General features: G+C 35.7%; 1 protein-coding gene across 1 annotated transcript; it reads left to right on the top strand.

Moving 5' to 3' along the window:
• The first annotated feature begins 3343 nt into the window (after nt 1-3343).
• Nucleotides 3344-11868, top strand: LOC142974778 (putative inorganic phosphate cotransporter). The gene is made up of 8 exons (XM_076117292.1): nt 3344-3511; nt 4981-5189; nt 8569-8808; nt 9018-9227; nt 9543-9710; nt 10111-10327; nt 10654-10892; nt 11599-11868. Exons 1-8 carry the CDS (start codon nt 3475-3477, stop codon nt 11827-11829), a joined length of 1551 nt encoding a protein of 516 aa, XP_075973407.1. The 5' UTR covers nt 3344-3474; the 3' UTR covers nt 11830-11868.
• Nucleotides 11869-13366: the final 1498 nt, after the last annotated feature.

Here is a 13366-nt window from a genome sequence, read left to right on the forward strand (position 1 = left end):
GATACACAAATTATAAACGGTCGACTTTGAAGTCCATGAATAAATGAAGTCATTCTAGTGTATTATGCTACTTAAGTTAATAACACACAGAAATCTAAGCACCTTAATGAAAAAAAAATTCTTTGACCTTGCATTTTTAACCACAAGATAGACTTTAGACCAATCAAGAACAGCCTCAGTATTGCACTATTTTGCGAAACAGTAATGGTCAGGCGCTATGAACTTGAGCGTGTGTACACTGTACATGCATGATCGTAGCCAAAAGTGTGCATTGCTATTAAAATTCTACAGGCGTATTGGCAGACACTTGCACTGCTCAAGCGTTCTTTGGTTACCTTGAGTTAAGAACTGATCTTCAATGCGAGATCGGATTTGAGTACCGTGAGTTAGGAAGCTAGCTAGTAAGCGTGAATTAGGAAAAGTTTAGCAATATACATATTTCGATGAGACTACATTCATGTACCATATGCTTTTTTTGCAAGTTTTGTAATTTTCTTGAGGTAGTCCAGTTGGTCGAATAGCACCTTGATGAAAAGCACCTAGCCTAGTTCTCGAAAGGCACCCATCAATACATGTATTTGGCAGGTGCTATGCCAACGTGTGGTCTACATGGACTACCTCATTCTTTTGTACGGAAATAACAACGTAGTTCTTTGTTATATGAATGGAACTACACTAGCACCGTAACATAAATTGGTATCTTAAGATAGAAAAAAGCTTAGTTTACTCTAAAACAACTTTAATGGTCCCGAAGTAGTCCCTTGTGTAGATCCATTACGAATAAAAGCTGAAATTGTATTAAAATGTCGGTCGTATAGGATGAAAATATATTTATTAAAATGCTAGATTTCTGCTGTAAATTAGTAAACAGATAAATTTGTTTTAAAAACTAAGCAAACCGAAGTCTACCATAGTGAGTTATTTTACAAGTATTCAAAAATATATACAAACTACTACCAATTCTCAGAAAGTGTTGGTCACATGAATAGTCGCCACCAGGATGTAACCGCATCATCATCACTTCATTGAACAAGATTCAAAGATAAACTTACCTACGCATGACATTTCTTAACTATACACCGAAATGCGTAAATAGATACAACAGTGTCAAATATTTCACAGATAAATCTTCTTATTATGATGAATTTATCGATATTTTCATGACGCCATGCCATTGACGTACATCTTCTTCTTATAATACTATCTCAACATACACTATAAAGTTGGATAAGATGTTGTTATGATTCTGCTCAAGTTTGTCACGTTTTGTTGAAAAATTACATAACCAAAATTAAGTATTCAAGCAATGACTTGCAGTTACTTAAAATCACGTGTTTCATTTCAACCAAGATCGATATGATCCAGATATCAAAAATATGAAAAAAACCCAACAAGTTAAGTTATCATCCACCCACATGATCATGATTCCTGTGGTATGATTCTGTACAATGGGTAGTAAGTATCGGCTATAGAGAGTTTGGCATTCAAAATATAATTGAAAATTTGCTTCTAAGGCTCGCGTTATGAGCGCTGATCAGGTTTTCATACGTAATTTATCAACAGCCGAGTGTGTGTAGATAAAAGATGCTTACTGTCATTTAATTATTTTCTATCGGAAGCACAAATTGCGATAGAAAAGACTAAAAATGGCAATGATAACGATCATTCAAAGAAGCATAATTTTCACAGCGTATCAAAAGTGCTGTAAAGATTACAATAAGGCTTTTATTAACACGTAATCTAAAACAATCAACACAGTTAGCCCAGGTTTTACAATAATCCACAGATTAAAGTTAAACAACACTTTACCGGCTTTGCGTAGATTTATGTTATTTACCCATTAATGATGGTAATCAACCATCCGTTAATGAAGGCTGTTGTAAAAACGAAGTCAATCGATTAATTCTTAAAAGGCATTAATTATACAGCAATTTGTCATTATAAGAAATTAAACTAGTAATTTATTTTACCTTAAACCTCGTATTAGAGAGACAATTGCAAGAACAAGACCACTATTTGGTTGCTGTGGTTAATTTTATGTGGAAAATGGATCAGTTTGATTACCTACTTTTGTTACTGCAGCCTAGTCCTCTTTACGGAAATGTCACGTATTCGTTTTGAATCGTTAAAAATATTATTTTAGGGAAAATGGCGACGGCTTGGCGGTTATTGGTGTAATGGTGGTTCCTCGAAAATTTCAGAAAACTATTCTTTGATACAACAAAAACGACGATACGAAAAACGTATACACTCAAAGATGGTACACAGAACTAAAAGTTCTTAATCGCTTCTGTTGATTGTTGTAGGTAAGTACTGAATTTATAACTATTAATACGCTCTATGGAGAAAACAGGGAAAAAGTTAAAAGGTTTTAAACCGGTTAATAATAAATTATGTCATTAAATTTTATTATTGCTAGCTCATATCTAGGTACAGTGATACACGTGACAATGACCAATATATAAAGCAATATTTACTTGAAAATACATAATCATAATGATTGAATGAAACCCTAACAACAGGTTTTCCTGCTAGCTCATCGATGTCTGACAGATTTACTTTCACCAAACTATCTAGTACTTATCTATCAGTTATGAAACAGGCTCTAGATAAATGTTTTAAAGCAAGTCATAGCATTAGTCTTAAAAGTTTTATCAATTCATATATCGTCTCACGTGGAGATTTAATATGTTTGAAGTTCCTGCACGTCATGGCCAAATAAAAGATTTTCTTTAACAAAAATGTATGAAGATATAAAAAGGTTTACAAATCCCTGACCTCCTTCGATAATTTCCTTGCATTTTCCCCTTTCCTTTCCTGTATTTGAAGTATATAAGTTAATCGCGAAATAAATTGAAACTCTGTGTGAGTGAAATAAGACTGTAGGAACGTTTGGTTAATACCTAAGTATGTACAGAGACCATTTCGATAAACCGCATGCTCTCTGAAATAATTATTATTAAAAGTGCTATTTTTGCAAATTATAACTAGTTATCTTTGTTAAAAAATCTTATGTTCTTTTTTATAAACAATTTGATGGAAGATTTCTGACGTTAATTTGTTACTTTAGGATTTAGTCTTTGTGTATTATTACCTATTTATTTCTGCAATTATTTTACTACATCATTAATTGTGAATCAATTTCATAAATCTAGTTCATCCAATTGATCTGCGTAATTTAACTATGTGTCATACCGATCATTAGATTCAAGTAGGATTATATTTTGGAAAAATACAACAAGATTATGTAAATAAACATTTTGTTCATTGGTGAGAATTATCTCTGATGGCAGCTACTTAAGATTTTAGTTTGTTTGAGTGTACATATCTTTCAGATCTGTCAGTGATATGCCCGTGCCAGTAATTTGTCGGTTTTGATACAATAAATAAGGTTTGGAGTTGCGTACACGATTTTAAGTGCAAGTTTTTATATAAGTTATCGAGACTGTGGTTGTCAAGACATAGTGCTTAAAGATGACCCTTACAGGATGGAGGCGAGTGATGAACAAAGGTTAGTACATCAATATTTAAAGTAAACTATTGGTATAAATAGTAGTGAATATTGGATTTTAAAAATATTATAATTGACTTTAATCAGTTTTCAATAAATGTACATTGAATATTATATCGTTAATTTTGAATGTGGATTTAATTACAATTTAACATAATATTAATTATGCGACCGAAATTAAATTAGGAAATGAATGTCAATTTGAATTAAAATGTATCTTTTTTTTTTGTGAAACGTTTTAATTAAGGAACTTTATATATTTTTGATAATAATATTATCATGCATTTTTTTATCACTTGCTGTTATTAAATATAGTTGGTGATATAGTTCTACAATTATATAGGCAACGGTAAACCTGGGAAAGATGTTTTCTAAATTTTATTTGATACTGATTCTCTAATAAAAAAAGCCTTGTTATATAATTTTAACGAACTATTACGCAATTACGGTCTTGGGTTGTACACAAGTAGCATATTTGACTTCTAAATGAAATTTTACGATGTGAATCATTTAAATTATGATTTGTTTAGACAAGATAAAAGAAAACTTCCAAATATTATGTAAACACTAAACAATACTATTTAATTAATCATTTAATATACAAATGAGTAATAGAGCAACAGAAATGAAATTAATTATGACTAGATACACAGTAAACCTTAGGTTCAAAGAAAAAGATTGTATCTAACAGCTAACAACAGATCGAAATATTCTTAAAAAAAATACCCTAAAAATATACATCAATATTTTTTTTGGCCTGCATTTAACAACGATTTAACCTAGTTTTACACGAAGCATTACGAGCTCCACGTGAGTTATCAGAATCTAATCCAAAATCACAGTCTTTATCTACCAGTCTTCAAGTATAACTGTACAATAAAGATAGAACACATAACGTGTGACTACAATAAACGGATCAAATATTTTATGAGCCTTGAGTTTCACAAACATCATGTGCGTTTTTTATGTATTATGATACGAGTACTTCGCAGTGTTTACAGTATACAGACATAAACACTATATATTGATAAATATCATAATAATATACAAAAAATCTTTAAAGAAATTATATTGCTCGTATTATAAAAAAAAATAGGCTAATCTCTCATCTCTCATTGAGATACTCTTATTCTAAGTAACAAAATTTAAATAAATCAAACAAATAATAATATCTTGTGTCTTGAATACGCAACAACGTCATCTACGTAATAAAATTGATAATGATAGAAAATAATTCAGTTGAAATATACTGAAACTCTTTACGCATATCTCGCAAAGCGCACTACTTTTCACTTCACATTATTACCTATGCAGAAGCGTCTTTTCTGAAAACATTGTGTATCTTTCCATTACTAACCTGCAATTTGGAATAGTAATGATTAGTAGCAATAATAACGATTGCAATAACAGCATAATATTTGACCCCTCCTTTTACCTATCTAATTATTATTATTGTATTTTTATTTCAGTTCTGTTCATACCTCAGCGCTATGTGCTGGGCGTCATGGGGCTCTTCGCTTTGGCGAACGCCTTCACCATGAGGGTCTGTCTCAGCATGACGATCACCCAGATGGTGCTTCACGCTGAATCTACGGAGCATATCGTCGGTGAAACATGCCCCGATCCGGCTAATATGGCTGTTGTTAATGAGAACAGGACTTTGAATGTTGTGTATGAGGTATGTTTAGTATGATACTAACTTTATATTTGGTGTATAAGAAAAAAGTTCGTAATATTGACCTAAACTACACAAAAACCACTAAAAGTTACTTCATAAAGGCCATTTTTTTTAAACTTGGTCAAAAAATAATCTGTTAAGTTACGATCTAGCTATGCGTACTGTTTTGCGCGAAGTCCTTAGCGAGTTTTTAAAAAAAAACTATTTATTAAAACCCGAAATATATTTATTAAGAGACCCAAAATTACACTACTACACGAACTCAAACTGTTGCACCCGGGAGATGTTAATGGAATTACTGAGTGATGCTAACTGCTAACAACAACTGACTACTGGCCGCGTGGCGGTGATGCTTTTATAATAATTATGTATTGCTTGCACAGCAAAACTTATTAACTAATTTCGGATATAACAGTACGATGCGATGATTCAGTGACAAAAATCTTGTCACTCGGGTGACTAAATTTTTGTCTCAGTTTGTCATTTTCGTTTATATTTCTTTCATATAATTAATAGCATATTTATAACCAAACCAAGATAATACTTACTAATATTGGTGACCGCCATTGCTCTATAATGGAACAAAGGCTTAAATAATAATAGACAACATATATTCAATTGTAGCTGTTTTTTGTCTTCATATTTATTATACTGTATTGCTTTAGCCATGCATAGCAATAACAATCGACACGAATAAGCAAAATGTTTGACTTTCTTAAAAGGATGTTGTGTCATGTTTTTATGATAAGACATTTTGTTATGTGCTTCTGACGTACGCATATCTTAAGGCTTTATTATTTATCTAAAGTATCTAATGCCAATAATACTTAGAGAGGGGATCCCAACCAGTTTACAAACTGGGTAACACCAGTTTGTGAAACTAGGGGTAATGCATGTTCTCCCCCGACGGGTCTCCACCTTGCTGTGGTGGGGGGGCTTAGTAGCCGCGAGCCTTGAGGTGAGGGCGCACTTCGGCCGCGGTGAAGCGAAGAGAGACCCATTGGAGAGGCCGCTTCCCTGTCTGGGCGGTACCGCACTAACCCGGGGGACCAAAGCGGCCGGCCGGCTGGGCCGAGGCGACGTAGGTCCGGCTGGTTTTGGAGGGGCTAGTCGCGGAGGAAGAGGTGTTCTAGTGTGTCGTTGCTGGGCACCCTGTCCTCCGCGACTGGGCGGGGCCGCACCGCGTGATGCGGCAACGGTGGGGCTGCCGTGGGGAGCCGGGGGTCGGGCGGTCGGACCCGGCTCTTAACCCATGGCGGCTGGTGGTGGGACCGCAGAGCCTGGGAGTGGGCAGACTACCACTCTCGGGCTCGTTGGTCGGTGAGGAGGTGGCGGCGGCCTACACACCTTTCCGCCGCCGGCGGCCGGGACATGCTGCGCATCTGCGCGTGGCCTGTCCCGGCTTCCGAAGGCCCCCTGGCTGGCGAACTCGGGGGAGTTTTCCGGCCATTGCACAAGGGGGCATGTGGGGGGACGGCACCCGTGTGTTGGGGTGTCGTCCCACACTGTGGACGGCCGCGTCGGGGCCGCGGATGTGTGCCCTAAGGCGTTCCCGTGGCCTCGGCACTAAGCGGCGAGGAGGCAACACCTTGGTGGTTTAGTGGGTAGGCCTTGCCCTTCTGGTCAGGAGAGCCCCACATACCCCAGCGCTCCCCCGGGCGTTGGGGATGCAATTTCATGCATTAACCAAGTAAAAAAAAAAAAAAAAAAAAGGGGTAATGCATGTTGGGTTTAATTTAAATTACCGTTAAATAAAATAAATTTAACCCATTAATGTCTCACTGCTGGGCAAGGGTCTCCTCCCGTAATGAGGGAAGGGTTAGGCCTTGAGTCCACGACGCTGGCCAAGTGCGGGTTGGGGACTTTGCATGCCCTCAGTAAATGTTTTTAAACAAATTTTTTAGGCATGCAAGGTTTCCTCACGATGTTTTCCTTCACCTTTGGAGCATGTGATAATTATTTCTAATACACACATAACTTCGAAAAGTCATTGGTGTGTTGCCTCGGGTTCCAAACTGCGACCAATTGCGTGGGAGGTGTCAACTTATACCAGTCGGCTATCACTGCGCTCCTTAAGGGTTTTTTTTCTTACGTAAAACACGTCCTGGGGAATTAAAGTTAATTTATTTATCTACCTTAATGCAGAAAAAGTCTTTTGCTTTTATTTTTTGTAAATTAAGTTACTTTCTCAGGTAAAAGAAAAGTAATAAATATCTATTGATGAGTTGTTTCCTTTACGTATTCTATTATTTGTTAGTGATAAAAGGAGCGTGGAAACAATTACTAGGCATAGAGATACCATGGAGATACCCTTACTGTCCCAACGTAATTGATTTGCCGTGTGCAGTCCATATTACACACCTCCGATGCGATAGCATAAGCATAAGTAGCCCTTTCTTACAAATATCATAATACTAGTCTTACATTTTAGGATCAATATGAAGTGTGTTTACAAAGATACTAAAGATAAAATATGATTGACAGATAAAGTGTCTGATTTCCCCAAGATATACTAACAGTAGATATAGATTGTATTAGACTCATAAACATTAGAAACTAAAAACTATACGAACAGAAAATATTCTCACTATTCTTTGAAAAGATAGATAAGGTACCTCGATTCTCTACCACTATCGACTACCGACAACCGGCTAGCTATCGAATTTTTGACATTTAGAATGTACTGCCAAAATGTTTCCTACGACACCCGTCAGAGGCACTGATCAGATTTTCATACAAAATTTCTCGATGACAGGTCGGTTGTCGGTAGTCGATAGTAGTAGAGAATCGAGCCAAAGGTAGTATTATCTCGATTACATAATAAATCGCCTTGTAAACCTATCGACAAGATGATCACTCATTGTTCTGTTGACATGTTATTGTCATCGCCGATTGTGATCTTACGACGATCTTTATCAATGATTACCTACTATTTTTACTTGTGAATAACCCTGAGCACCGCGGGAGATGCATTCACATGTTTCAAATCATCCTGTGTGACCTTTGCTTTTGAGAAAACATAGTAAGGGCCAGTTTCACTGTTTATGAATAAGTGTGAGATGACCTGATAGATAAAATTACAGTAAATGTATGAAAACAACAGTAAAAAATTCGTTTAATAAAGTACCTGATAAATATCCAAAAACTTAAGCTTAACTCATTTCTTTGGCATACCTACTGGTAACCTTTACTCCTACTAAACAATACCTATTTTTATTACACGGTATTTACACGGGTTCGTCTTCAAAATTTTTATTATCCATTGACCCAAAGTATTTACTTTTCCTAAAATATATAAAACAAATATAACTGAGAACGTATAATTTAGCGTAACCTTAATTTCAAACGAAATAAGATTAAATATCATAAACTTCTCCAGGGTCGCGACCGTTACGACTGGGACGAAGCGACGCAAGGATTTCTATTAAGCGCGTTTTATTACGGCTATGTAATTACTCATTTACCTGGAGGTCTTTTGGCTGAGAAATTTGGAGGAAAGTGGACTTTGGGCTTCGGGCTGCTGGTGACGTCTATAGCAACTGCTCTCACGCCACTTGCAGTGGACTACGGTGGTGCAGTCGGCTTGTTCCTGATTAGAGTGTTAGAGGGAGCTGGAGAGGTACGTGTATAACATTATTTGTTAACGATGGACACTTACAGAAATGGAAGACAGTCCTTCTATTATATGTAGAAAAACACTACTCGAGTAGAAATAGCGGGGCAGACGTTTTAACAAGTACAATATTATTTATTTAATTACTTACGAAAAAAGTCACGATATGTCATTACAGCTTTTGAAATGTCACTAATTACATTTTATTTTTTTAGGGTCCCGTCACACCAGCTTTCGTCTTACTCTTGGCTAGATGGGTTCCACCATCAGAACGTTCACGATTCGGAGCCATGATCTTCGGAGGAGCACAAGTCGGCAATATCTTTGGTCCATACATCTCTGGCATTCTGTTATCCGACGGAGGCGATTGGGCAAATGTATTTTACGTCTTCGGTGGATTGGGCATCGTTTGGTTTATGTTTTGGGTAAGATTATAAAATATGTTCAAGTGGCTATTACTTTTCATATAGATTTCCCGACCCCTGTATCCAATTTAAATGCCAACTTTATAGACCTATGTCGTGGTAGCAATAAAATTATATTGCAAATGAATGTTATAAAGCTACTTTTTGAATTTACTTTTTTTCTTTTGAGTTTACGCAGCGCTACTTTAAAAATAGTCTAATAATTTTTTAACACTTTTCTAAAAATAAAGAAATTATTTGCTGTACTCAACTTTATTTTTAAAAACACATTCTACTCAAGCATTAAAATAATGTAAGTACATGTAAATGTTTCAGATCTTCCTCTGCTACAGCACACCAAATGAACACCCGTTCATATCAGACGAAGAAAGAGAATACTTAAACAAGAATGTTGCGGCATCTGGTTTACATAAGAAATTGGACCCAGTTCCATTTAAAGCAATATTACGATCCGCTCCATTGTGGGTTCTAGTAATGGCAGCCGTAAGTGTTTTTATGACAGCTAAGCAATTTTCTTCAAGTGCAATCTGGGAAAGTAGTAAAACAACAATGTTAGGATCATTTTCCTCGCTTTTATTGATATTGAAATTAAGTCACCAGTGAATGAATACAGTTTTACTGAAATTACTGCAAATGAAAATATTGGTGACGTAAAACCGATGATGTTTGTTAAGTTTGTTTGTCTAGAATCAAGCAACAAAGTAAAATGGATTGAAGGAAAAAAGTAACAAATAGTTTTGTTAGGATCACAAATTGAATTTTCTTTTGGTCACACGAATTCCGTCCAAACGACAATATTTTAGTATATTTTATAACTTGCTTCAAATTAAGACCTCCTTTAAAAAATAATTAACACTGTATTATATTTTATGTTCTTTCGTAGGTTGGTCACGACTGGGGATACTTCACAATGATCACAGACTTACCAAAATACTTCTCCGATGTCCTGAAGTTCAATATCAAAGAAACGGGTATCATGTCGGCATTGCCCTACATAGCAATGTACGTTTGTTCTTTCATATTTGCTGGCCTTTGCGATCTGTGCGTCAGGAAAAAATGGCACACTATCGGTACCGGCAGGAAAATCTACACGACAGTTTGTGAGTACTTTAAATATTTACTATTGTTGGCAACAAATGGTAATACAGCTATCTCAAGAAAATAATGATATTAATGACAAGGACATTACTTAACGGCACCTCGGATGCTCATTTACCACAAACGCTTAGTTTCATACATTTTTTAAAAGTCATTACATTTTATTTCAAGGAAAGTTCATTAAAAAACAAAGGAAGCGAAGATAGATTACTGCAACAATTAATTATAGCAGAATTACCTTTCCTCTGCTCTTACAATTATTTAAACCATTGAAATTCCAATTACTTAACACTATCACGTTAAACAAGTAAGGTCGTTTTTTCCACAGCTTCTTCCGTACCGGCACTTTTTATTATTCTGGCCTCGTACTCCGGCTGCAATCGTACTGCGGCCGTCGGCCTCTTTATTGTATCGATGGCGTTCATGGGCGGCTTCTACAGCAGCGTCAAGATCAATGCCATGGACATCGCTCCGAACTACGCTGGTACATGCTCAGCTTTCGTCAACGGTATTGCTGCCATCTCTGGGATTATTACTCCGTACTTGTTCGGGCTGCTGACTCCCGATGTAAGTGTATCATCAAGTCTATTGTCTTTTTATTGATAGTTTATAAATTTAATGACAAGGAGATACGACATTACTTAAATGACTCTAAATTTCTTTCTGGGGTCAATGAATTCAAATTAGTATCGATCGAATACAATTATTGATCCGTAATAACCTAAAATCTACAAAACAAACGTTTCTTCAACAGATCGTATTTTTTGCCTTACCTCCAGTTATGGATCAATTGTTAAATAATACTACCTAATTGTTTTGTGCCTAACACAGTATGGCACTAATATAAAAAAGAATTGTTAACTTTTTCTTCCGTCAAATGTTTTTCGGTCCGTAAAGAGTTGAATTAGGGAAGAGTCTCACGCGCGACTGAATTTGCATCTGATGTCGGAATAAATTAACTCAGGCGAAGAATTGTCACATTTTTTAAGGCTCCTTTTTTGTAAAACATTCGTGTCTTCCTCAAAAATATTTTGCTAAAAAATTTGTTAGTATTCTATTGAGTATTTTTTTAAGTATTTCTTTTAAACGATAAGATAGTTTGTAACATTTATGCAACAAGTGTTTCCGCTTTTTCACGTGTATCTGTAAGCATTTATAACACTAAAATCCATCCTGTATTTAGATAAATAATTGTGATGTATATGAGTCATCAACACCGTTAAAAACAAAATGCCCATCTGCTTAAATTCTAACTTGTTTCGTTATTTTTCAGCAAACAATTGGTCAGTGGCGCAAAGCATTTTGGACTGTATTCGTAGTATTAGTAGGAACCAATATGGTGTACCTGATTTGGGGTTCTGGAGAGCAACAATGGTGGGATGACGTCGACAAGCTGGGCTATCCTCCTGGCTGGAAACATGGACCTTTGAAGAAACGGGAGGTTGACGGGGAGAAGAAGGTCGTACATCCAAAACACGACCATTCCCCTGTATCTGCTGACTGATTTGATTTATGAATAAATAGACTTTTATATTTATTTTTTTCTAAAACGTTGTTTTTCTTTTTATTAACTCCCTGCTAGACCAAAATTTTACCCCAACAAATACATAATTATACATTCATACATAATATAAAGCCCGTTCTACGCCAAGGTGTAGACGGTTGCACAAAATACACCCACGTTTCGCCACTAACAATATTAGTCCCATGTAATTATGGGTGTTGCCTATTGCCTTTATACTGGACACGGTACCAAAACCGGACAACTATTGAGAATAATCTAATATAAATTAGAAAAGGACCAAAACTTCTTTATCCGGTCTGAAAATCGAACCCGGGACTTCCTGGTTATCAGTCGGATACACTACCAGGCCACAGAGTTTCACAAGATTTCACAACAAAATTTACAAATCCTTATAAGAAAGAAGAACTGGAGACTGGATTACGTGACGTCACGTTTACGTCAACTAATCCATCCATCAATACATTTCAAATATGACAGCTAGACGTCACGTCACAGTTCTTAAAGTTTTCAAGTGGCAGCCTTGGAAGATTACCACCCAGTGAAATGATAAGTAATCCAATATCCAGATAAAGATAAACGATGACTTAGGTATACTATACCAAAATTTACCAAGCATATTATTTTCTTAAATAATAACAATAGAGTTTACTTAAAATGTGGTAAATATACACAGAGTATTTAGCACTTCTTTACATTTAAAAGACAGTGGATTCAAGGATCCGGGAAAATTAGTTCACATCATTCGCATATTACAAATCATGTGACATACCGCCACCGTAGGTTTATTTTTACCGAGTCCTAGAAATTAGGTTTATGAATGGCATTACGAACAGGAACTTAAGTCTAAAGGTATACTAGGTATTGAAGGAGGAAAATTTGTTGATTCGCTAAACCACAATCATGTTAAATTTTGCCAATAGGCCTTCTAACGCCATCTACCGGACATAGCACGAAACTCAATTTTATTACAGATATTTTTTTTTTCAACAAAAATTTATGTCGATTTCAAAAGTGAGTTTATGTGAGTGATCATATTCCTGCTTGCAAATGAGATTGAGAATGAGACTTGTTATAACTTGTACATACAAAGTATTTTTATCTATGCTTGTAAATGTAGAGTCGAACCGTAACAAATCAAATGACAATAGTTTATTGCACGTTCCGATGAGCTTGATAATTTTAACTAGCATTTTCTACCGTGATTTTACTAATATGAAGTACTATCATACAAACATATTTCGTGCTAACTATTAATTCACCACATGAATAATGGATTGACCAGTGACCACCTAATAAGATACATATCTTATAATTTTTAACTAAATGTAATTAAACATTGGGATACTTAGATAAGAAAATGAAAGACACCAATTACCGCATTACAATAGAGTAGAGTCTAACTACATATTTCTAAATTGTTTGCCTGGAGACAAACAGCGCCATCTAGTTCTTGTTAATAGAACTAAAACATCGACTTACTTCGAATATCGATTATAAAGTACAAAATAATTTAAAC

Source organism: Anticarsia gemmatalis, chromosome 8 (assembly GCF_050436995.1).
Source record: "Anticarsia gemmatalis isolate Benzon Research Colony breed Stoneville strain chromosome 8, ilAntGemm2 primary, whole genome shotgun sequence".
In the NCBI taxonomy this organism is placed as follows: Eukaryota; Metazoa; Arthropoda; class Insecta; order Lepidoptera; family Erebidae; genus Anticarsia; species Anticarsia gemmatalis.